At 43.3% G+C, this 27,185-nt stretch overlaps 1 protein-coding gene across 18 annotated transcripts in view; it reads left to right on the top strand.

Annotated features, from left to right (window-relative positions):
- Positions 1-7,313: 7,313 nt before the first annotated feature.
- DTNA (dystrobrevin alpha) overlaps positions 7,314-27,185 on the top strand; it is a 658,854-nt gene continuing 638,982 nt past the window's right edge. For 11 of the 18 annotated variants that reach the window (XM_078687349.1, XM_078687344.1, XM_078687340.1 and 8 more), the window contains exon 1: positions 16,241-16,431. In XM_078687349.1, coding sequence (XP_078543475.1) covers positions 16,415-16,431 — 17 coding nt within the window. In that variant the 5' untranslated portion in view covers positions 16,241-16,414. Of the gene's footprint in view, positions 7,445-16,239; positions 16,432-27,185 lie in introns of those variants that run through there. The other 7 variants (XM_078687352.1, XM_078687350.1, XM_078687348.1 and 4 more) reach the window with 3 other exon arrangements.

Raw genomic sequence — 27,185 nt, 5'->3', positions numbered from 1 at the left:
ATCAAAACAACTCTGTATTTACATATAATCATTACTAAGTGGTGCACATACATTTAACATGCACAGTATACTATACCCCAGTAGGTATATTGCTGAATGGGTTTCTTATATCGCCCAGATAATGCCCCATGAGCCTTCAAAACGGGAGGGAAGGGGCACCCATAGTCACACAAAAATCAAGGTTACCTCCTCACCAGGACTCGTGGCCAGGCAGTGACCTGGCGAGGAGGTAACCTTGATAATTCTTTGCGAAATTCAACAATTGATTGATAACATTGAAAGAAGGGGATACGCGCCTTTCCTATTGGTATTTTTACTTTGATACTCATTAACACCACCTTTCCCTGAACCCTAAAAACCGCTTGATACCACTTAGCACTTCTCTTCCCTGAATCCTGACTATCGTTTCACCCTTTTAGCCCTACCCATCCCTTAGCCATCCCCATCCCTGAACCCTAAAGATTTACTAGCACTTAATGCAATCCTTCTGTGAACCATGTTAACTCTTACTATCCCTTAACCCTGCCCATCCCTGAGAGCTAACAGACTCTTACCTTCCCTTCAGCTGCCCATCACTGAACCCTAAAAACCCCTTACAACCTCTTAACGCTACCCTTCCCTGAACCCTATAAACCCTAAATACTCCTTAAGGCGACCCCTCCCTGAACCCTAAAGACCTTTACTATGCCTTAATGATACCCATCTCTGAACCCTGCAAATCTCTTACTATCTCTCAATACTCACCTTCCCTGATACTTGAAAGCCCCTTGTTACCCCTTAACACAGAGACCCCATACTACCCTGAACCCTAGAGCCTAAGGGTAAAATACTGGAAAGAATTGGAAATCAAACAACTGATTCCCCCAGTAATTCCACGTTTGTAAGGTGTTCCTCGACGTTCCGCTTGTGATCTTTTTATTTCTATTGCAACCTCTCTCCCCAAGTTATCAATACCCATGCGAACAGGAACTCTGGGGAAGAGTTACCAGGTGATACCAGGGGCGTCGTTAAAAGGCCCTTGGTGGCGTCAAGCAACACTGAAAAGCTTACCTCTTTAAAGAGTCGGAAGAACGTATTTAGGGCATCAGTGGAAGCACTTTCAGGACTACTTTTGCTGTTTATGTACAGCAGAGCTGTGCTGCATTGCAATTTGGAATACATGAGCACCACCCACTAATGAAGTCATTTACAGAATATCTCATGTTTTGCTGTTATTCTACATTTTGGTAATAGCGTTACTACAACCAGTTATCATAACATTACGCGAGTGTAGAGAAAAATGTACAAGCATTGTATCTGTCTTTTTTTCCAAAATTATTGGTATACAATTAGCACCAGCTTGTTTGCTTGTGCTCTTGTACTAACCGGCAAAGAATGTAGTACGTTTCTCTTAATACAAAAACAGTGTTAAAAGCACTTAAAAACACTTTCCACACATTTCACCGGATGGATTTTCACAGCTTCCCACGTATTCTAAATGACCGGAAATGACCCCTAAAGTAGTACATCCATGAATGACAAAATACTCAAAATATTAGTGCCCGATTATTCTAAATTTTCTTTATAGCCTATTTAGGTATGGTAAACGTCGCTTTTTAGATCTCGTTTGACCGCCTAGTTGTCTGGAAGACATATTTTTAGATTATTTTTAAAATATGCATTGAATGGCCTTTTAATTGGCTCCATCCGCAGATCTGTTACTCTCTCACCTCATTCTATCAGCTGCCAATGTATCATTCTACCTTCCAGGAAGTGCTTCTAATATGATGCAGGAGGAATTATTCTAAATCTAAACAATAAACTAAACTATGCTTTCACTTTCAGTTATTTTTCTTCTCTATGCATTCTTCACAGAAAACACTATTTTTTGCTGCTTTTTCCCAGAATTGGAAAAACCAGTAGGGCAGGCTTTAATGTGATAAACAAGATGTGTGCATACAATGCATGCAAACAGCCTTTGTAAATGGCTGTGTTTACTTTTGTAGGTGCATTAATGCCAGACCTATTTGCTTTGCTAATGCTTGTATAATATTTGTAAACTTTCAAAGGAGCTATTTTGACATTTAGCCTTTCACTTGGCTCATTTTTTCCTCCATAGGACTTGATCACAAGTTTGTCTAAAGGTTAGTTAGCAAATGGGTTCTCTTTGAAGACATATAATGTAAACATAAATATACATGTCAAGTGAACTTGCAGTGGTTTGTTAAAAGTTGTTGCCTGGGCTCGTCTTAATTATCATTGACGTTGACCTGAATTTGAACAAACAGCTAATGCTATGTGAAAAGAAACTGTTTGGAAAGCCTCATTGTTTTCCACTTTGGGAACTGCCGGGTCTGGGGGGTGCTGCTGCACCCCAGTCCCAGCGCCTCTGGTTGCATCAATCATATTCTGCCTTAATGGCAAAATGTGTGATAACCCAACAATCACACTATCACACGTTTTTGTCATTACTACATGATTCTAAGTGAACCTCTTGTGAGAATAAGAACAGTATCCCTGTTCAATGTATAACACATGATTGTACTAATAACGTGTACCTACAACCAGTCTGATATTTTGTTTTCAAATTCTAGAAACAAAGTTATAACTAGTTGAGGAGGCATAAAAAACAGCGTTGTTTCATGAGGTCTTCGTAGCACTGATGCGATGACTGCATCAGCAAGAGTTCTTTCACAACATACTCCCAGCTCTGGGAAGGGAGAAGATAAAGGAATAAGTGACGTTTATTGACAGGAAACCCTCAACTACTCTGCAAACAGCACAGGAGAAATCAGTCAACCAGTAGACAAACAGAGTTGAAAAGTCCATTTGGCCAAATCTATTGTTTTTATGGATATTTTTACATGCCTAGATTGTGCCTTGTGGGTTAAGGCAGCTACAGATGCTTCCAAAACCAGGGTCTTTTAATGAAAGTTCACGGGTCTTACGCCCTTATAAGATGTCTAAGAATGTTGAGCAGTGTTTGCCAAGTCAGAAGCGGAACCAGCAGTATTGAGCAGATCAAAAGCGGCATAACAACCTAGAAATGAGCTTGCCATTGTAGGAAATGGCCCTTTTTGGGGGTTACCCCAAACTTTTTGCCTTCTTCCTCCTCTATTTTTGACTTTGTTTTTGCTGGTTTTAGGACACTGGTCACTTTTTCACTGCTGACCAGTGCTAAAGTGCATGTGCTCTGTGTCTAAAATGTATTGGCATTTAGTTTCTCCATGATTGGTATATTTGATTTACTAATAAATTCCTCGCATCGCGTACTACATGTGCTCAGGGATTGTAAGTCAAATGTTACTAGTGGGCCTACAGCACAAAATGTGCCACCCACATGCATACCTCTTCAAACATGTTGCAGGCCTGCCACTGCAGAGCCTGTGTGTGCAGTTTTACATTGCAATATCGACCTGGCAAGTTCACCTACTTGCCAGGCCCAAACCGTCCCTTTTACTACATATAAGGTACCCCTAAGGTAGGCCCTATGTAGCCCCAAGGGCAGGGTGCAATGTAGTTAAAACGTAGGACATGTACCCTTTGAGTTTTACATGTCCTGGTAGTGAAAAACTGCTCATTTTGCTTTCCAATACAGCAAGGCCTATCTCTTCCATAGATTAGCATTGGACCTGCCTTGTAACACTTTAGAAGTGCAGCTGCCAATTGGAAGCTGATATAAAATTGGAGTTAGGTGTCTCTGGACTCTGCAGGTCTGAAAATATAAAGTTTTAAAAGTTGACATGTTCTTACTTTAACCATTCTGTGCCTTTGCAAGTCCCTAGAATACATGTCTGGGCCAGGGTGACACCTGGGCTTTGTGAATTCACTCTAGGCAGTCACACATAAAGGGAGCTGAGGTGTGTCCTGCATATCCTGATGGCCCATCATCAGGCTGATGGGTCTTCCTGAGCTGAGGAAAATGAAATTTTGCCTGACCAAGATGCCCCCTACGTGTACCCTATGTTACATGTGTGTTACATATATGTGCATGTCACCCATGCATATTTCTTTCAGTGGCCTGAACAAAGAGGCCTCTGCAATCACGTCCTGCTTTAGGATGCCAGAAATCAAGTCTCCCATGTAAGAAATATTAAGCTAACATGAAGGCCCATGTATTTACATTGTGCACTTTTAAATAAATCACGACAAACCTTTTTTGTGGTTCAGCTGAGCCACTTTCTGAAATAAGGGTTTTTCATGACTCCTGACACACTGAAAGCTGCAATTACGTATCTCTGACCTCGCATGCTTCTAGCTCAGCCGAAAGAAATCCAGCAAGGGTTGCCAAGATATTATTATGAATAACAGTTATCTGCCTGCTGTACAGAGTCACATTCCTGCCCAGTGAGGAGGGTAAACAGAACCCGTCTGTAAACATAGGGCCTAGCTTTCCTGTCTCCGTTTAGATGAAATCACAGTGCTTGCTCACAGCCCCCATGTAATGAACGAAGAAATATATGCTTTTTCTGATTCCTAGTGACGAGTAACCTTTACTTCAGATAATACATCCCCGACTCTAGATATCTCTAAGATATCAGTTAGTACCAGATGTGCTGGTCGCCTTGACACTAAAGATCTCTCTACTAGACTTAAAGTCAGCTCTCCTCCCAGTTACACGTCAATTGCACGTCATGACCAAGTTGCACACAAGTAGGGCAAAGTTCCAGCTGGTCATGCAAACTCCTCCTCTGTGTACCACCCACCTATGACACCTACCTATCACCTACCTATGACTCATAAAGTGTACACCCACATGTACGCCCACATGCTCTTATCTGTTTCTTTCTCTGCTCTGCGTTCCTTCCTACGCCCTATGTACAAGACAAAATGTATATATGTTGTTCTCTGTAAATAATGTTAGAAGACCCTTCCTGAACCTCAGTGGTGATGGAACAGATTCTCCCTTAACTCGAGTTATTGGAATAAAGCCCTTTTAACTTGGACACCACGGACTCTCTGCCTCTCATTTGATACATGCTAATTGTTAATGCCTAGAAATTATGCCAGGGTAATATTTTATTTACCACAGAGCTAGAGTGGTGGGAAAAGCTGACACTTGCACCTGAATAGGGCTCTGTGCCTGTCCACACACAAAGAGCCGCATATCTCCCAGTAGTGTCACATAATGATACCACAATTTGTGCTGCATGTATAATGTCGTAGGACCAAACGTGTTCATGTTTTAATCTGTGTACCTTTGACGTGGCAAACTCTTCGCCATTTGGATTGCTTGGATCTGTGTTTTTGTGCATGATTGTGCCAAAAGGTGTTTCTAATTAGTTCATTTGGTGTGATTTGGATATTTTGCTCACTAGGGCATTTTGGATGAATGTGTGTCCTGTAGAACAGAAGAACAAAGTGGGGGTAAAACAAGCCTCCCCAGCACACAGTTCACTCACCAGCATAAATAGTTCTAGTAATGTATGTCCTTTCTTTTGGTGGAGGCGCATTCAGTTTAGGGAAACTTGACACGTAGGAGCAACCTGCCAGCTAGGGGTGGCCTAAACTCCCTGTCCTCCGGAAACGTAGTAATTCTTGTCTCTTTCTGTGTCACGAGGTTCAAAGTTGGGGCACCATGGAAGGAAATTCAGGAAGGCTGGGAGGTGGCAGGCCAGACTTCAGACGGGTTTCAATACCTCTTATTTCTAGCAAAGGAGTTACAGAGAGCAGAGCATATTCTATGGTTGTAGTTGCTTCTACCCCTTGTGCGTAAATTCTTGCTCTACGGTAGTAGCATCCGGTGTTGTGTAGGAGTGGCAAGGAGGGAAAGGGAGTCAAGGGACAAAAAAATAATAATAATTTAAATGTATCTGCAGCCGGTTGCGTCGCGCTGTTCTGCTCTCTCCTCGCTGGCACAGGCTCCCAGCCTCCCCTACGGCCAATCCTGATGCTGCTCTCATGTCATAAGAAGAGCGTCTGTATTGACCTGAGCGTTCTGAATTTGCGCTCCCAGGAAGACTGGGAGCCTGTGCCTGCTCACTCCAACCCGGCAACGCACTGGGTTGGATGGAGCTTCAGAGCGCATGGCGGTTTGGCCGATCTGAAACGGGTGGCCAAACCGTTATGCGCACTGATTACTGTGCACTACCACTCCCCATGTGATTCCCCTGGCCCCACCCCAAAGACTCGGCAGGAAAGGAAAAATAAAACGCTAATAAAACGTGTTATCGTTTTCTTTTTCCTTTCCTGACGTTTTGAGGCGGGGGCGACGCTTCTCCGCCATAGTGAAGGAGCCGCTGCTGCTACGCTTCTTTGTGATATTCTAAGTGTCTACATAGGGCCTGCTGGCAACCAAAATCAGTTCTGGCAAAAATGTGCAACACATCATAGGAAGCCAGCATTAGATTATGGCAGCTCACCCTGCTCTGAAGGCAGGCTTTAAGCCTGCAGCCTACCAAGGAAATGCCAGAGAGGCACAATGGCCGGTCCGGCCCTAAATAACTATTATTCTTATTTGCATAAAGGTTCGGCCATGTTATATTACATATGGATTTGTAAAAGAAAGAGGAAGAATACGAAAGGAAATTACATTGGTGGAAAGTATTAGGGAGACTGGTTTCTTCAACAATACAATTGATTAGCAGCGATGAAGTGCAATTTTTTCTTTTTGGTTCTTTGATATTTTTAATATATTAATAGATTATAAGTAAGAAGGGTCAGCCAAGTGGCTGTTACAGTGGCAGTTAGGTCACCACGGCTTGGGGATTTATACCCCCTCCCCTCGTTATTGCAGATGGAAGAAATTGCATGTTTTAGAAGTTCACCCCTTTGCTGTTTCCACTGTCCCACCCCTTGTGCCCTTGTTAACCCTTCAGTGGCCGGAGAACAACAGTGCCAGTCACGTGCCAATCTTCCCACAAGCCTGTTGAGAAAGGCATCTTTGTTCCGTCGCCCATTGTGCCGCTTTTTCCCCAAACACAGAAGGACGCTGAAATCGGAGTTACCTGATAGGGCCCTGCCAAAACCGGAAGGGATCTGAACTTGAGAGCCACTGGGCAGAACAGTGGGTAGCGTCCCCGCCGAGGACCGTAAGCTGCAGACACTCCTCGCGTGATCTCATTTCCCATCTCTGAGCGCGAGGCTTCCTGTAACCCGCCTGGCAGGCTCCCTGTAACAGAAGCTGACGCATTTATTGAGTGAAGGAGCCCAAACGCCTGTGTCTGTCTGTACTGTATCCGCACCACGCCAAAAAGCTTTTAGCTGTTCCTTTTCTAGTCGCACAATGTCATATTTTTTATTGTTTAAAACAGGATTTAAAGAAAAAAAAAGTTCTCGTTTTGTAATTTCCTTTCATTTAATTTTTATAGATGCGGTATTCCCCATATCTTGTGGAAAATGCTTAATCCAAGGTAATATCGTTCAACCCTACTGCTGTAAAACAATTACATTATTGCAGTTATTATCATGGATTTCTCATCAAATTTCATTCAGAACGGATTATTTAATTTCATCCTCAATAGCGGTAAAGTACCTCATATATTCCGCCAATCTATTTTATATTTTGTACAGTAACTCATAAACTTATTATTAGGTGTAAAAATGCATGTTACTGCATTAGCTTCAACGTCATTGTCTTCTGGGAATTCAATGACCTGACACGTTTACCGCTGGAGCAAAGCGATGATCGGCAAATCATGAATTCCAACCCATTTGTGCCAATTTGGGCTTCCATCCCCCGAAAGTCTGTAAATCGTGTGCCAATGTTTGTCCACGTAATTGTTACATATCTCAATGTTGCTTTCTATCTGTGTGGATGACAAGGGAGTTGTAGGCGCTGCACAAATGCTACAGTGTCTCAGGTACATAATGTAATGTGTTTCTAGTTTTACACCCTTGTATGCTTTTTCAAAAAGACTCCTCTATATTCTAACCTTGTATGGAAAACTGGACCTTGACTTAAAACTAGTGACTGTTTCTCTCACCTTCCTTTCCATCGAATGACTTTCCTTGATGTGTGTGAATTAATGGAAAACCAAAACGGAGAAAACACATTGGAGGAAACCAAATCATAGAAAAACTATTTTAAGGAAATACAAAAATGAAAAGTTAAAAAAACATTTTGAAGGAATTATCATTTTAAGTAAAATCCAAAATTACATTAAACTTGGGTGGAGTTTAGGACTACTGTGGGGTTTTGGGTTCAGGTATGGGTAATGTTTATGATAATGAGGGTGTTTAGGGGTCAAGAGTTCAGGCATAGAAAGGTTTTTTTTCTAGTTCAGAGATGGGTGGAGTGCAGGGCTGGTGAGGGATTTTTAGGGTCCATGGATAAGTGATGTTTAGGTGCTTGGGGTGTTTTTAGGTTTCAGGGATGGGGGAATGTAAGGGTGTTGAGGGATTTTAGGGTTCATGGATGGGTGGAGTTTAGGGCTGGTGAGGGTTTTTAAGGTTCAATTATGGGTAATGGCTAGCCTGGTGAAAAGATTTTAGGGTTCTAGATGGAGGTGAAATTTAGGGTGGTGGGGGGTTTTAAGCATTCAGGGATGGGTGGAGTTTAGGTGTAAAAAGTGTTTTTAGGGTTTAGGGGTGCATAGTTAAGGGTGATCAGGAGTTTATGGATCATGGGTGACTGGTTCAAGGGTGGGGAGGGTTTTTATAGGATTCAGGGACAGTTGAAGTTTGGTTGTGTTAAAGTGTTTTAAGCGATATGGGATGGGTGGGCTTAAGGTACAGAAAAGGGGTTTTAGGGTTCAGGAATGGGTGGGTGGAGTTAAGGGTAGTGGGTGATTTTATGGTTCAAGGATGGTGGATTTCTGGGATACAGAGGGTTTTTTGGCTTCAGGGATGAGTGTAGTTAGACTACAACTAGAAGCAAAAACATAAAATATAACTTTTAAGTTATCATTTTATGTTATTTTATGTTTCCTTTGCGGACGGGCTGCTGTGTTAAGGAAGCAGGGTAGGGGAGGAGTTGTTTGCCCACTCCTAAGTGCACAATAACTTTGGTTGGCCCTCTTGGGCTGCCCAAACCAGTCATGCACACTTTCCACCTCTCCATGCTGGCTGCATTACAGTCTGCATGGAGAACATGCCCACCCCTCCAGCCCATGGAAGAGCACTGTGTCACAGCGCTCTGACTAATCACAATGCTGCATTACAGGGTTGTGATTGGCTTTGGGGAGGGTACATGGCTGCCTGCTTCCTGTTCCTGAAGTCAGAGCAGAGACGCGGGACCCGGCGGCGGCAACAAGGTAAGTGATTTTTTCTTTCATCATTGTGCTCCCTCCCGCAATTGTGCCTCCCACCCCCGCTAGCCATGCCGGCCGCAACTGCATAAAACCACCCCATTAATCCTGCCTACTCCCCTCAAGAACACCACACTGCATGAAAAACTTAAGACTAACTATTGGGAACGGAACAGGAGTGTACAAGGCGGGAGTCTGTCAGGGAGGGAAGGAACAGCTGTGTGTTGTGATCTATTCCTGCAGGGTAGAATTTGAAGTTAAAGATGGAGATAGAGAAGAAATTACCCGATCCTCCATGGGCATAGGAGCTGGTACTGAGAGGGAAGATATATCCACAATACTTAGTTATGTTTTAGTTGCTTGCAGGCCATTCACAAAATTCACAAATGTATTTGAAGTTTAATCGGGATTTCATAACGAGAGCAAGACATTGCAAATGTAGCACAGACATGTTTTCAACAAATTACAAATCGGTTTTCTTTTTTTTAATATATATTCTATACAAATCAGTAAGAGTAACTGGATTATATATAACACTAAGGGCTTGATTTATAATTCTCATATATTTATAAAAAACATAAAACATGATTTTTTTCTTCGAAGAGATATTAAACCTAAGCACGTAATTAACATGTTCAATGCGTTGCGTTCCGAATTTAAAAAGCAAGCATACAAAATCTTCCAAACAAGTACTATATCATTTTACAATATTACTCCTCATAGGAAGTCCTTGGATTCTCAGAATTAAGCAAAACTACGTATCTTCTAATCCCTCAGAAATACCAATTATGGCTGCATCTTCTTCAAATCCTCATGTCTACAATCTTGTTGTTAACTGCAATTCTTTAATAATTAACATCATTATTAAAACTTCAATGAGATAACGTTTTCTAATAATGGATTTCAAGTGAGGTGAATATAAGGCAGCTTTTTTTCGACCTAGTGGCAGACATATTTTTTTAAAAGCAAAATTAAAGTTCTTCAATAATATGTATATCATAATATCACCTTTCATTACTTCTACTTGTGTTTTATGTGTAATATCAGGTTATGCATTATAATGCTTGTAATCTCATCTAAACATACACCCAAAGGCCGTATATTCAATACCTAATCAGGCCTAATTCCAACCAAATGGCTTGAAGTGGTACACTATTTCAAAGACTCATAAGTGATTTTAAGATCTAATAAAGGGGATTTTTATGCGGGGAGCACATTCAAAACCAGGAAGAATGGTAGATGCAATCTTAGTATTCTATCTCTTTAAGCAAATACTTCAGGCGTTTATATGATTGTATAAAAAGCAGAAGCTAGGCCAGCTGCATGTGAAAGGTGTTTGGTTAGTTGTTCAACATGCTGGTTTCAAGTTTTGTACTAGAATAACTCCCAAATATTGGTGATGGGATCTTTCTATAGACCTTCTCCACCAAAAGACCAAATAAAGATGTTTTACTGTTGATATATTAAAGGTATCAGGATTTGCGGGTCTTGCTCAACAGATTCTCAAGATAATATGCCCCACTACCCATGATGTAGCTCCGCCCATGCGTAAGTGAGCATGAATAGAGAACCAAAGCTTGGAGGGGAGGAGAGGGGGAATGTGAGTGAGAGAGAGGAGACTGCACGAATGTTGTGATCTAGTCAACCACACATCTCTCATATTTTAAGGGATTTCCAGTAATATTTTCAATTGTGAATGCCCCACATATACTAAAATTATGAAAAACTAAGTTTCAGTGTATTATATAAAAATTATCTTAGAAAAGAAGATATTGATGATATTGATTACCGGTTTCGTAATGACGGGCTACAGGGAACCTAAACTATAATCAATGAAAGCCAGTAATCTCAACAGTGGAATCCTGGGTTGAAAGAGAACCTGGAATTCAGGGAAGGAAGCAGGAGAACAAGCACAGCAACCAGTACCAAAATTTAATCCAGAGGCAAGTCAGAGTTCAGGCAACCGTTCAGCAACCTCATTCAAATTGCATTCCTGAGGGCAAGTCAAAGTACAGGCAACTGGTCAGCAAACAATACCAAACAGTGGTCCAGAGGGCAAGTCAAAGTTAAGCCAAGGTCAGGGAGCTGAGAAGGGAAACAAAACACAAAGGTGAGGGAAACAATAATGGTGAATGAACTGTGGCATTATCGAATGAACCAACACAGCACAGAAAGTTGCCAGGCACCTTCTTAAGGGAAGTGGACTGATTATAAAGCTCTACTACCACTCATGATCTAGAAGTCCCTTGCTCACTGATGATCTTGATACCCCTACTGCCATAGACCAGTCTTCCAAAACTGTCCCGGCATTCCAGTCAGATTCTATGGTGACCAGATATAGAGGCAAATTGCAGAGTCTTCGTCACCGCTTTATTCCGGACAAACGTTCATAACTTTCCTTTTTGCTACATTTACCTTTAGGTAAAGTAATTCAGCATAAGTTTGAAGAACAGTAAGGTCCCGAGGGACGCCTATGATGTTGAGTACATCATAATTACATCAGCTGCATGAAGGGGAATAGTTAGCTTTTTCTCTTCCAAGGCAGGAGAATTTAAGAACCAAATCTAATATTCTGATTAGGTTGTAGATATATGGGGAAAATAATAAGGGGGCCAAAAGACAGTCCTATTTTAATCCTTTGGCTGTTTGTATTTGTTTAGTTGTACCATCAGTTGAGGACTTGGGCCCAGATCACAGAATATAGAGGAATCAAAACTCTAATGAGTTTTGATGGAAATTTCTAGGGTGGTCTGTTTATTAAAAAGTACGGCCTTATGTACCCTATCAAAGGCTGTGGAGGAATTAATGAAAGGTAAACCAGCTGCTCTTTACTTACTACATATTTTCAGAGTCAATTATAATTCAATGATATTATCTAAATCAGACATTTCTAACGTAATATTTCTTGACATAGAATTAATACGTTTTTCTGCTTCAAAACTGAGTTGGGTAGTCCTTCCAGGCCTTGAATATTTGTCTTTCTGGCTTGTTTAAAACATTTTGCTGCCATTGTAGATGTCGGAGGAGTACAAGGTACTAAACGTATTTTTTCTAATTCACCTCTGATGAGGCTCAATTTGTGGAGAATAATGTTGTAACATAATTTATTCAGGCCTCTTCAGAAATAGGTGTTAGAATTTTCCTACATTTGTACAGGAGATATTTGCATTTATTTTTAATCTGCAAGTACTATTTACAGACATAGCTTTAGTCAAGCAGCCCCAAGCTTGCTCTTGTACTTCTGTATAGTGAGAATGCAGGCTGCATTCTCTTTTCTGAAGACATGTTACCTCTATATTTCTACCTCGAATTGTAGCAATTATTCTTTCTGTATATATATCCACTTCTGTACTATAGACACTTTAACTAGCTTCACTAGCAACAGTTCAAAAGACCAAAGAATGCCCCTTTTCTAGGAGGACAGTTGTCTCGTAATGCCTCTGTAGTGCCACTTTGAAGCTTCATTACCAAATAACTGGATCTGTCTGTTTGTCATTTAAAAAAATCAGCATGTCATTGCCATACAATGAGACATGGTGTATTGTATCCTATAAACAAATAAAAAGGAAATTTGGATAAATAAATAAAAATCTTCTCTTTAACTAGCATTTGTTGTGGGGTGTGCTGTCATTGTTAGAGGCAGGGAGATCAAGGGCTTCGCAGCAAAGTAGGAGAAGGATCTTGCTGCACCTCTGGTCTTGTGGATCCGTGGGATGGTGGCCGGGGCAAGCTAGGCAGAGCGTAGATGTCTGGTGGATGTGTAGAAGGAGAGGTTGTGGTTGAGGTATGCAGGTATGCAGGTATGGCTTTGGCGAGGGCTTTGTAGGCTTCCATGAGGAGCTAGAAAGTGATTTTTTTGTTTATCAGGAGCCAGTGGAGATCTCTCAGGTGACCGGTGATGTGGCTACAGCGATGGATGTTCAGGATAAGCCTGGAGGAAGCGTTCTGGATGTTCTGCAGTTTATTAAGGAGTTTTTGGGTAGCGTCGGCATAGAGTGCGTTGATGTAGTTTAGTCTGCTGCTGACGTGTGCCTGAGTGGCCGTTGTCGTGGACTTGTGGGGATCCACTTGAAAATCTTCCGAAGCAGGCGGAGCCTGTGGAAGCAGGAGGATGAGACTGCATTGATTTAGCAGTTCATTGAGAGCGAGGAGTCCAGGATGATGCCGGGGTTTTGTGCATGGTCGGTGAGTGTGGGGGGTTCTGACCGCTGCGGGCCACCAGGAGTCATCCCAGGCAAAGCAGGTAGAGCCCAGGATGAGGTCTTCTGTCTTGTTTGAGTTGAGCTTGAGGTAGCTGCCCTTCATCCAGTTGGTGACTGCCTTCATCCTGTTGAAGTTGCTCTTGGTGGCTGTGCATTCCTCTGTGAGGTAGAGAATCAGCTGGGTGTTTTCATCTTCTCGCAAGAGTTTTTTGAGCTTGCCTTTAGACCCAAATAATTTTCCTGTTTAATTAAAATATTCTTAGAGGGCAATGAAAACCTAATTTGAGGTCTGTTCGGTTGTTGACTTTCATTATCGCACCATTTACAAACTTTACGATGACATTTGGATGATTTTGTAAATAGAAGAGCCTATGGAATATAACGCTATGTTACTTTGATGAATGTACACTGACTAGAGATATTCTATGCAAACATACTGCATGAGTTTGACAAATTGTCTATAATTTTCAGTGGTATGAATAATGACATGTTGCAGTTTTCGAAAATAAACCCTTATTTAATTCCGAATTTTGTGTGGTTTTATAAATGTATTGCTTCTAGGATTCACTTGCAGTTCTCCTGCCCCTTATTCGGAATAAAAAAAGAATAAAACTGCATACAAAGAAAACTTTTAAAAAGTGATAAAAAATGTTTATTGTCTTCAGATCAAGCCTTTTTGATTTTATAAATAAAAACCTTTAGTTGGTGTTCTAAATTGTATTGTTGTATTTTCGAACAACACACTATGTTGTCTTATTTTGCCTACTTTCTGCAAGCGGACAAAAGGAAAACAATAATCTTCCATATCGTAATCATCATCCTTAGATTTGCTTTCTTTAAGTTATGTACATTTTGCCTATTTAACTTTTTATGGAATAAACTGGGGCGATATGAATGGAAAATTGTGCACATGTCAATTAATCCTGTGCGTTGCATGTTTTAAACTAAATATCTGGCGGTTAAATTTGTGACAATTTCCCACACCAGTCCCAAGAGGTACTGTCCTGTGGGAGGGAGCACACTTATTCCATCCTGTGTGTGTGGAGGAATACACTGGAAGCAAAAGGGCTGCATTTTTGGCAGATTGGCAGTATCTGACATTTTAGCTATTCCAGCCGTAATTGGTATTACTGATAAGGCTTCAAAGGCCTGTTCCAGGGAACCCCTGTACTCTCGCCTGGGTGGGATTGTTGATCCAGCAGCACCCAACTAGGGTGTGCACCTGGGCACACACAATCTTTGAGTGTGACGTGGGCAGGGCCTGCCTTTAGCATGGGGAAGCTGGGCCTACGCCCAAGGCGCTGACCTGTTGAGGGAGGCAACTGACTCCTTCTAAACTGGCTCCAAAGAAAAATGTAGTAAATAAATTTTTTGAAGTATGTGTTTCCCCCTACCCTTCCCATTTTCCCAACACACTGGCAATTAAAGATAATGGGGGTCGGGTGGGCTCAAAATGTGGTTTTGTCAGGGTGCTATCTGAGCAAAGGCCAGCTCTGTTCTTGGGCAGACTGATCAGAAGGAACCCTTGAGCAGTATCCGACAGGATGACTACAGTGAAGGAAATAGGCCAGGGTGCAGTTCGTGTCTAGACCCTAACTCATGTCGAGTTATGAAAAAAAATCCAGCTTGTCTTTGGCGGGGGGGGGCGGGGGGGCAGTGTCCCCTACACACAGGTGGTACAGGCACATAGCAAATCGGACAGTGCTGGGAGTGACACAAAGTTAGCGCTCTCTCCGAGGGCATCCTTACACCTCACAGGGGTGCACCCTGTGAGGTGTAAGGATGCCCTCGGAGAGAGCGCTAACTTTGTGTCACTCCCAGCACTGTCCAATTTGCTATGTTCCCGAAGGGCCTTTTTGGTTCTATGCCTGCCACAGAAATTACATACGACATAGCAACGGAAAAGGCATTCCCTTATTTGTATGGGACCACACCTGTGCACCTGTCAAATGCGTATTACAGACACCTGATATTATTTCTGTATTTAGAAATTGTCCCCAGAGCACAAAAGGGGAGTGCAAAGGCCCACAGTACTCCCTGGACATTTCCATAATACGCCTGTCTCTGGATAATCAAGGGATCTGTCCTGCCTCTATTGCCCTTCTGTAAGTAAATTCAAGGTGGGCAGCGTTTTGTATATTTGAACAACATTTGTGAGACTTACAGATATTTTGCAAGGAAGGAGTCCATGTGAAAATCACGCGCGAGTCGAGTACAAAAAAAACCTCTCTATGCCAGGTGCAGCAAGATACCAGATCCAACATATTTATGCCCATCTAGTTTCTAGAGTTTCGCAGTGAACCCTTGCAAGTGCAGCGTATACCACTACTGCATACACTCTGGTTTCACAGGTTGCGAAAGTCATGTTCTGCTCTACCAAGTCTCTGCCAAGAGAAAGTTAAGCCACGAGTTTACGCTTGAGTAAAAACAAATTACGCGCAAAAACCTATAAACGCAGCCTTTTGACGGAGACCCCCCTCGAGGGTTCACCCTGCTTCTATGAAACGTCTGGGGAGGTGAGAGGAGCAGTCCAGCCTATTCAGGCACTGTGCCCCCACAGGAGCCCGGGGAGGTCCGCCCTGGTGAACCACTGCACAGGAGGGAAAGGTCTCAGTGGACTCCCTCATGCATCGTCATCGTCGGGGCGCGAAGGAGGCAGCCAGCCGCAGCGAGAGACCCCTGCACCAGCGAACAAAGCCGGCTCCCCTTTCATCCTGCAGAGACAGGTAAAGAGCAGCCGGCGCTCTGGAGCAGAGCCGGCGCTGGGGCGGAGGGACGGGCAGCGGGAGGACGGGAGTGCAACCGAGGGCTCCTGATTGGCGCGGCATCTGCCAGCAGGGCTCGGGAGGAATGTGAAACCGAAGCATCCACGAGTTAAAGATAGACACTGGGCACAGGCGGCGGCGGCACCGCGCGCCGGGCTCGAGCTCAGCCACTGCTCCCAGGACCCTGCGGCCGCACCCAGGGGCGCGAGACTCCTCAAGGTGCGCGTGACGTTTCCCTTCAGCCTGGATTTACCGCGGCGCGCGAGTGGCACAGGGGACCATGGTACACGCTGCGGGGTAAGTGGAGGCTGCCGCCTGTGCAAGGTGCACGCACGCGCTTGGTCCTTATACTGCAAGCAGGGCAGTATTTTCATATGAAGGTTCGAGGAGGCGGTGGAAACTTCTATATCATTGGCGAATGTTTTGAAAAAACAGTTTGCAAGGAATCTTTCATTTCACCTGTTTAAAGGGCACGTTGTACACAATTATTTGCCTGTTTTGCCACCTGCTGGAAAGCCGGTGCTGAAAAGGAGGGGGTTGGGCAGACATTATTTTCTGCCAGGAAGGTTGTCATTTGTACATTTAATGTTAATGGAAGTTGTACAGCTTTCTCTACGATTAGCATGGCGGGCTACTGATAAAGGAGCGGTGTGTGAGAAGTGTGCTCTGTGCTGTGAAGATATCAGGCTGTTGTCCAGGTAGAGTCGCTCGTCCATTTGCATTGTGGTACTCGTAGTCCAGTATTAATAACGGGGAGCGCAAACTACAGGTGCCAGAACTCACAAACCGAGAACTGGAATGGTCCAATATTGCGCCATGTATGGGAAACGTGCAGCAATGTATCGTTACTTTCTTTTCCATTTTTTAAGGATTCGTCGTAGACACTAATCCTTGTTTTTAATTCATAACCCTTTTCTCCGGTTTACCTTTCTTTCCGTCTTCTGACATTCGCGCCGCCACTCTTCCTGCTTTTAAGCAACGATTAACTGCCAGGCAGGGCTGCCTTTGATGGTGTTTTAGGAACTGTTTGAATGAGAATGACGGAAAGAAAGCAGTGTAATCCCCCACACCTGCCTGCGCGCGCGAGAGAGAGATCGCGCAGTGGATAAGGATGCCTGTGAGGTGGTGCTGGTGGTCTGTTTGCGGTTGGTATGTGGTGCCCGCATTCCGCCGAGAGACGCGCCTTCCTGTGAAGTCGGGGGAGGGCAGAGGCTGAGCGGGGCATACCGTCCGGGGGTGTCTTGCCTCGGTGGAGCGGTGACCTATCCGCGAGGGTGCGGGGCTCCGAGCGAGCGCGCCGCCTCCTCGAGGCCCGCTGTCCTCGCGGTGACACGCACCCTCACAGGGCGCCTCTGACGAATGTGTCATTTTACTAACAACGGCTCGGCTGCAAACAGGGCGCGCGAAGAAGGTAAATATTGAGCTCCTGCAGGCAGACCCAGCCCACCCCTCGTGTGTATTTTGATCGCAGGGCTCAGCAGTGCACCCCAACACCCCCTCCCCTGTCTTCATCCAGGGACTGACGCTCAAACGGCCCTGTGGTTTCTCCCACACGCCGGCTGGAACAGAAGGCCGAGGTGGCGTGTGGTGCATCGTGTTCTGCATGAGTAGGTCGAGTGACATTATGTGCGGGGTCAAAAGGTGAAATTCAGTTGCTTGGTGTGCGCTGACTGCTGAGGCGTGGACGGGCCGCGTGTTAACGACGCTCAGCTCTCACGGAGGTGCGAGTTGCGCCATTTCAAAAAGCAGTGGGAAGCTGTGTGCGTCTTTTACTCGGGCTCTGGGACATGCATTTCCAAGGGATGTGTGTATGAGAGATCCGTAGTTAATATCATACATAGCAGCGCCGAAGTCAGGGAATGAATGTTTGGATGTAGGCATCGGCTGTATTGGAACTCCAGCTGCAAAGTAGGGTCTTGATTCTGGCACACTGGCTGCTTGGCAGAACCTGTTCCCGCCGGGCAGTATGTCTTCTTGCATGAAGGTCGCCCTTACCTCTTCACATCACCACAGGCACAGTGCTACCCACTGACCACATTGAGTCAAGGTACTAGTAGGCTGTAGCTCCCGAATTTGCTTTTTGTGTATAGTTCTGTTGTTCTGGGGTCAGCTTTGTACTGTGCGTCTGCAGGCCTGTAACCTGCCCTTTTTAATGCACAGCTCAAACTTCCATCTATGGCAGGGTTTTACAACTCGCTCTCCTCCAAACACCTCTGCGCCCTGTTCCAGAGCTACTATTGAAAATGCTACTTCTGAATAATTGAAAATGAAAACCTTTCTAAGACATATAATCTTATAGCAAAGTGAATGACAACCTCTGTTCCCTGCACAGGTGCCTTCTGGTTTGCGAATGTCACAGCCAATGGTAAACTGATATTTTTTGCATAAGGCTAAAGTAGACAGTATTATTTTCAGCAAGAATGCTTTATGTGTGCTAAATGTGCTGACCTGTCCGCTGGTCTGAACATCTATCTACTGAGGAAAATGTCCATTCTTACTAAAAACGTACTTGGGTTTATCTAAAGGTTTCTGCTGATCTGCTTTGAAGCCAGAGGCTCTGGTGTATATAACTGCTTATAGTACAAAGAACTTGCCACCCCTCCATCTACAAGTAAAACATTCTACAATTAAATACATCTTTTTAGCTGTTGATGTTTTGGGAGAAATAACCCAGTAGTACTTTAATTCTTGAAGTTTTTAGAACATTAACTGAAGATGAAATCTGCAGGAGTTTTTAGAACATTAACTGAAGATGAAATCTGCAGGACTACAAAAGGTTCTGCATTCTGTGGTCTTTGCATTTTTTTTACTCAGCTCAATTAAAGGATTCAGGAGTAGTAATGGAATTGGTAGAAATGGAAATCTCCACTAACACAACAGCAGGTTTGGATTCTATGAAAAAATCTGAGGCAAAGATTATGGCTGATCTTTACTACTGAAGTTTCTAGCAGCAAAGAAATACAGTATACATAACATGAATGGAAGACAGACTCTTACTATATATTGAAACTTAGGTCAGCTGTCTATTGTCCCGGTGACCTCGCAGCCAAGCCACTAATCATTTGCCATCCTTAAGTATAACCATCTGCGCAGAGACACTTTATTTGATGATGTGCAAATGACAAATATTTGCAGAAACTCAATTTCCAAACATTATACACTATATAGTTGTTATCAGTAAAACCACATCAGTGGGAAATGTTGTGGTCATTTCAATGGAGAATCTGCTGTTTACAAATAAATATGCTACCACTTCTTGATTCACTTGTGTATGTATTAAAAGTGATAGGTGTTGAGCATGATTTGAGAAACAGTCCTGCTCCGGCCCTGATCAAAATGCATTTAATGAGGTAAGAGGCAAATCGGCGGGCATTTGTATCCTATATGTGGCTAGATTTGTATTCTATATGGAGCAAAAGTTTAGTCTATTAAATCAAACTAAAATGTTTATTATACAGCAAACATGCTGAACTTACATATTTGATGGTGCTTTCATATGTGATGAAGAAGAACATTAATTAAAATATTTGCCCAGGATCAAATAATTTTTAAACCAGTTTATGGGTCTAGGGCATTATAATTAGGTCCAGTAGATTATTTAAGTCAATATAGTTACATAAAAAAATTCGAGGCCTGAACCAACCAGCAGTTCTAAGCAACTTATATGAACTTAGATTTCTTCTAGATATCACTTTTGTCCTGTGAGAACCTGTACGCATCTTGCCCTCCAGCCTATCTTGCTGGCATCTGATTCGAACAGGATATCTGGGCCTGTCCAAAAATGGATTTTCTTCTTCCTGGCCTCCATCTCCGAGAGCCATCAATCCACTCTGGGACGAGAAGCCCCAGAGAGTATGGCTACAACTGTGCCATGCATAACTCTTAACAGGCCTTGCATACGTCAGCATTGCAGCTCTCATGTTGATTTCTAATATGCTGCTATTAGCTGTACTGCAACTTTCTATACCACCTGCACAACAAAATTGTAAAGTCTGTTCTAGCCACTGCATAAAATGCATGAGTGATGGCTTTACAACCAAGGTTGGCATGGAAAGTAGTCGCGGTAGAGAGAGTAGATGCAGGGGCCTTCTTTTAAATGTCTAATTGGCCTGGAACGCCTGGGTTACGAGCTGACAGGGATCGTGCTGAGGTTACTCATCACCATGACCTGAGCAAGTCTGATCTCATTACTGGGCCATTAACAAACACTGTGCCTTCACACACCGGTTCTCTGCAGCGAGAACGCCGCAGGCCGGGAGCTCGTCTCTGGTTTTGATACCTTTGCAACAGGACCTCTCCAGCCTTATCAGCAACATTCCCCGCAAGCTTTGCCTTTTAGCTCCCACAAAAATATATTTCTGCACTTGGAAGATTATAGGATCTTGTACCCAACTCTCCTCACTTTTCCTCTTCTGCTTTTGACCATTTAACGTGACATTGCTCCTCAGCACCTCCAGGCAGCATGGTAGAGTTCTGGGATTCACCTCTTTGATGCACGCCTGTTGCCTGCAAACTGACCTCTGTCTTATGACATGATATCTATGCAGAAAACCCACCAAAGTATAAAGCGCATGCCACTCTTCGCTGTACTTGCTTGGAGTGCTGTGTTGCACTGTAGAACCAAGACTTCAAATAGCAAGTTATTATTATCACCAAGATAGTTCCGCTCATAGAGTGTGGTACCACTACCACGCATGCCTCCTGCATAAATGGGAGGCTACTTGACGGAGGAGTCCTGTACCATTGTATTGCATTTCTTTATCCATTTTCCTTTAACAATACAAATACACAAGTAGTACAGAACAGATACAGGATATTTGGCAAGGAGCTGTAGTACAGAAGGCCCTTGAGGAGTAAAGGAAACACTCAAGAAATAAAACCCCTACCTAGAGTAACAATAATGGAGCATAGTCACACATCATTACATAGATTCAATCTAGTTTCAGGCATACCCTCAACAGACGGAAAGGACCTCTTTCACTAAATCTGACAATTACCATGAGTCAACCTATCCATAGTGTGGGGGTTCCAGGAGACAGGTAAGCAGTCCAGACTGCTCCCACATTACCATTCACCAGGGTTACACCGATCATCCTGCACCATTCATAAGGCAGACCTCCGGGTTAAATTTGTTTAAACAAGTACATAATTTTCAATCCAAAGTCTCGGTGCCTGTCTTAATATAGGGAGACTCCTACACAAATGTGGAGGAAGAGCCAATAAGCAAAGTGTCAGCGTGCAACACCTGAACAGGTGTTTGATTGCATTGGTAAAAGCTGGATATTTTCAGAATGGCAAACCATGGTTTTACCAGAACTAGATCACAAAGAAGATGGATATCATTCGCAAACACAGAACAAAATCTACGCTAGCCATCAACTAGCCTATTCAGTGTCCCGTTTTAGTGAGCTAGATTATGTAGCAGGGCACCGGAGTTTCTTGATTCAAATTGCTTCTGCCAAACATTATAAGATCACACAACGGGGCAGCTAATGCTCCTTTTAACATTGAACCCAGGAAAATAAACGAGAGCAGACAATCTATTTATTTTGGGGTTTTGCAAAAATAATCATTGCCACTAACCACAGCCTTGGAGCCCTGGAACCATGAAAAAATTATAACGGAGCACTGCTCATTTCAGCTGGCAATCCGGTTTGTATCTTGACTGCAAAGCACATGGACTATCTGCATTCTGCTGAATTTACTCCACCTGAGCTCTCCTAAGCCTGAATTATGAAGAAATATTTAAGTGAGCATTATATTTTGTGTATGGATATTTATATTGTGCAAACCTCACTGGGAAGCAATAGAGCACTTTACATTATAACTGGAGTTCAAAGTCTAGAGCAAGCTAGACCTCCGTAGAGGCGAGAGACTTGCCTTCATGTTGTCCACTTGGAGTGATGAGTCAAAGTTGTTGCTTTTGGGTGAGGTGTTTTTTTTAAGATGATATTATTATTATTGTGGTTTTTATTTGGAGTGGACCTCACAGCCTCGGGAGTGGAGCCCCCCACCAAAAACAGCAAGTTACATAGAAGAAGCTACTAACATAGAGAGGAACGGTCCAGAGGAAAAGAGGTGTCTAACAACTATCTACACTAGGAAAGGACCACGTAGAATAAGTACCAGGAGCAAAGAATAGGACTGTTTATACCCCGGTTTTAGGTGGAGTCTGAATAGATGAGTTTTTAGAGTGTGGTATGGAGGCAAGGTCTCTTAAAATGTGTTTTTTTCTTTTATTTTTGCTCCCCTCCCTTGACAAAGTGTGCAGCAGTTGCATTGTCTTCACCAGGTTCCTAGTGGAGGTTAAAGGTGTATGTCAGAACTGTGTAGCGATGGAGTTCCAGACGCTGTGTGATATCAGGATAAGGCCTGCCCTCTGGTCTTTTCCTTTCTTCTTTTAATTCTCACCCTGCATTTCTGTTCGCTATTCCTGAATTTTGGAAACCTATTTGTTGCGCAAGCCATTAAAAGCAAAGATCTGCAATGGTATTGGTTCTTGGCATTTTGCTTTAGTTTGTAGGATGGGTCAATGTTTTGCTCTACTGAGGGGTGGGGGTGTCCCGTGAAGCGAGAAATTGCACAGTAAGATCCGCTTCTGCTGGGACAAGTGGAGAACATGTGCCGCTGGGCATGTGTTATTTAGTACTATAATACGGCTTGCACTCTCTTGGAGCATAGGGAGTTCTTATACTAGGCGGAGCTGGTGTGATTCCCCTGACTTGGGGACAGCAGCATCACCATGGCCTTCCCACACCCTGACAGATACCCATAAGATCCTCAGCTTGCTTACGCTGACACTCCAGATACAAGACCAATCGGAGTCTGGACTAATGGCAGGGTCATCCCAAACTCTTCAAGTTGTACGATCAGGCAGTGTGTTCCACAGCGAATCGAAGCAAGTGGAACCCAGTAAAGGGAGTTCACCACCATGCAAATGTACTCTGGTTGTGGAGGGCCGATCACCAGTGTGAGCATCCTGGTGGAAGAAGAGCTGCAACACCCCTTTTAGGTAACTAGTGTGCAGGTGTTTAGAAGTGTGAGGCACAAGCCCAGACATACCAACCTACAAAAATGTTTTCACCGTGTGATGGGGTGGGGCTTTAGAGCGGGCGGAGACTCGTGCCTAGAGCTACCTGAGAAACATTGTGCCCTCCACAAATCCCCTCATGCCCTCTCACCCAAAAAACACAAAGGGTTGCTAGGGCTGTCGGCAATGTCCTGGGGTGTTTTCACACCTCTTAAAGAACATCAGCTACATACGGCCTCCAAAAAACAGCTGGAAAGCCACTCTGTGGAATGCTTTCCAACTGTTCTTCCTGCTGCCGTGTGATTTTGACTCCTCACCATGTAACCGTGTGAAGGGAGCCGGTGGCTTTCTGTGCTGCACTTTTTTCTGTGCTGCCAACTTCCAACCCTAAACAAGTCTACAGCGGGCTCCTTATGTGTGTCTCATTTCCTAACCTTAAGACTGGTAATAATTTATAATTTGATTTGATTATTATAATTATAAAGCGCAACGAATGCACAGGGGCGTCTTGGCACTAAGGACTTGGCTGGATGTATGTGAGAGGAATGTGCTGGAGCATGTCTTATAGATCGGTTAGAAATAACCATGTTTTGAGTGATTTCCTGAAAAGTCTGAGTGTCATGCTGTTTTTGATAGTCAGTGGCAGGCGGTTCCATATTTTTGCAGTTCCTAGCAAGAAACTCCTACCTCCCCAACCTGCCTGTCTGTACCCAGGGCCGGCTTTAGGCATGTGCAAGCTGTGCACCTGTACAGGGCCACCAAACCCCAGGGGCCACCACGCCAATATATCCTTAATATATTAATCCTCTGAGGATGGATACATATTTGCGTGGTGGCCCCTGGCAGGGATTTGGCGGCATCCAGCTCTGTTCCACTTCTAAACACCCTGACCCCCTCCCCTCTTTACTGGCCTGCGCGCTCCGCCCCACCCGGACCCCCTCTTCCGGGCCCCCTACCTACGCTCCCTGCCCAGGGCCACCATGAGCCTAGAGCCGGCCCTGCTGTACCTGAGGATTTGCAGCAGTTTTAGCTGAGCAGATCTCAAGTTCCTGGTATAAAGCAGTAAAGTTCTGGTATCCAAGGCCGACAAATCAAAACATCTCATTATGCCACATTAGGCTGTCGATCGAATGTAGTTCAAGAAGTAGCTTGTTCAAGAGTACTAGGCTGATTGCTGTTGCAGTTTGATTTCCTTGAGCGATGTCAATGGAATCCTCTACTAACACAGAGGTAGCTGGAACTTACCAACCAATAGAATGGTTCTAGTGTACTTGCCTTATTAGCAGCACATACTGATGCTCGATGCTGTGTCTGCAAGCAGGCCTCACTCTGTGACCAGTCAATGGTACCCCACTGCCTCACATTGTACTCTGCAGGATACTGGTCTGAGAAACTGTGTTAAAGCCTTCTGTCTCTTCGCACTTGGAGAATCAGACCACCAGGGCTTTACTAATCAGCTTAACACACTTCTTAGAAACAGAAGATCTGTACATTAAATTGTGCTTTTAGCACCAGTTGACGCTGTGTCAAAATATAGCAGTTGATCTAACTTAAGGATCCCTAGAGCCAACTCCTTTAGCCATTTCCTTACAAGGTTTGACAGATGTACAAAATGCATGGTATTCTGTAGTACATATGCTTTTTTTAAATGTATTTTTTTAGAGGTTTATATAGCGCGAACTAGACCCGAGACATCAGGTGCCAGAGCGATTTACATAAGCACCGGTTTTGTTATAGATGGACACATAAATTTTTTTAGTTAGGTATGGGGAGATTGTGATTTGCCCAGAATCACAGGATGTTGAGCGTCGTTGCCGAGACTTGAACCCAGTTCCCCAGCTTCGAGGTCGACCGCTCGAGCCGTAAGGTTACATCCTCTCCACTATTGGCTATACAGCATATACCCAGGGAAAGTAGACAATCAATATTTCCAGGTCACCTGGTCTGGCTTTTAGGTGTTCCTCGACGTGATGGAGGAGTCATGTCAGGTATATGTCTCCTGGTTACAGAAGCTATATGTTGGAGTATTACAGCACCCACAGGCTTGCGGGAAATACTGAAGAATGAGTTAGTGGCCTTCATTTTTGAGAACCCAGCATGCATCAGTAATTAGTAAATCTGAGCTGTGCATTTCAAAGTCTGTGTGCTCGAGTGACCTTTTTTTGTTTAAGCTGTAATGGACGCTAACTTACCACTTACAACTTTTCTGAAAATATAGAGTCTACTTGTAAATCCAGGCAGTTGTATTTCCTAAGCATCTCTACTCTTATTGGCTGTTTCTTGATCTACGTGCTTACCTTACAAAAATAATTAATATCCTAAGCAATGAAGTCCAAAATAATCAGAACAGTCCACGTCAGTAGTTGCCACAAATTCTTCTTCTTCTTTATTTTCTCATGACACAGTTCAACATAGATTCTAGCCAACATGTGTTTCGTCTTATGTAGAGTAAACCACAGACTTCTTCAGGGCAAACTGCTAAACAGCTTGGTCAGAATATTGTATTTGACAAAGTTGGCCAAATAATGAACTCCAATGGCGTCATAGACCACAATAGTTCAAGATTTAAAGGAAGAAAAAGAAAGCCCAATAGACTTCTAGCCGTTTTCCTGGGAGTACTCTCCACGAGAAATGGCGTTTCTTTCAGGAGACTTTTGATCACTGCATTTGGACTAATTTTGGAATTACCAAGCGCATCACAATTAGGTTTTCTTTTCTTCCTTTAAATCTTGAACCATTGCGGTCTCTGACGCCATTAGAGTTCATTATTTGGCCAACTTTGTCAAATAATATGTTCTGAACAAGCTGTTTAACAGTTTGCAGTGAAGAAGTCTGTGGTTTACTCCACATAAGATGAAACACGTGTTGGCTAAAATCTATGTTGAACTGTGTCATAAAAAAATAAAGAAGAAGAAGAAGAATTTTGTGGCAACTCCTGGCGTGGATTGTTCTGATTATTTTGGACTTCATTGCTCGGAATATTAATTCTTTTTGTTTGATTATGTGTGGGCTTTTGCACACGTGGTGATGGTGGATGGCCATTACCTATATCCTTGAGCATTCTGATTTAGTTACTGTTTCTTTACGCAATTCAGCGCATTCCATACCCAGTAATCCTCTTTCCATATTGTACTTGCTTACCTTTCCCGAATATCCAGGTTTGCATCAACATATGCACGCTGATATGCACTGGAAAATTCTCATACCACAGGAACAATACTTTCATTCAGTAAATACGGCCATACAGTAAGAAACAAGTAGTAGCCCCCAAGCACAATGTTATCCAAACATTTTGATTTTGGGGAGGGCAGTTCTTTGTACCTTTGTTGAGGACTAGTCTTAACTCTTGAGGGCAAAATGTTGAGCACTTGACTTGCAAGGATAGGGCTTTGTGCAGAAGGCACAGACCCTGATCAGTCCACAAGGAATCTAGGCAGATCATAACCAGAGCTGTTTCTTCATTGTATCCTCTACAAGAGAAATCTAATTTCCAAGACCCATACATGTCAATTCTATAGGACGTGAAGGAACATATTGGTGTAAAGGGTAGACTTTTCTCCAGCATTTGCTGCATGATTTCCTTCTTCTTAAGGAACACTTTTGAAATCAATTGTTCTTTTCTTGGCTATTCTTCCATATTTATTTTACTTGGTTTTATCAGTGAACCATGCGTTGCCTTGTACAGCCTGATGAAGTACTCTTAAATTGACTCCATCATTCCTCCACACATCAACAATTTGAATAATATTTTTCCGAGCCACTGATATCACACCTTAAGTGTTGGTCCAAAAAACTGTTTTGGGTGCAACCCTTTTTCCTACTGATAATTGATTAATAACTAATTATTTCCATGTTCCTTCAGCTAATCAGTAGTTAATTTCTTCACAGTTATAAATAAAATGAGCACTGATATTACAAATGTAATTCTAGCATGGGTGAGTGTTTTATAGATTTTCTTCAATGTAACTGATTAATTGACTTGACTGATATTTACAGTTCACTGCACACATGTCCAGGTGCA

This window comes from Lissotriton helveticus, chromosome 4_1 (assembly GCF_964261635.1).
Source record: "Lissotriton helveticus chromosome 4_1, aLisHel1.1, whole genome shotgun sequence".
In the NCBI taxonomy this organism is placed as follows: Eukaryota; Metazoa; Chordata; class Amphibia; order Caudata; family Salamandridae; genus Lissotriton; species Lissotriton helveticus.
The sequence above is the reverse complement of the archived record's forward strand: the minus strand, read 5'-3'. Positions and strand labels throughout refer to the sequence as shown.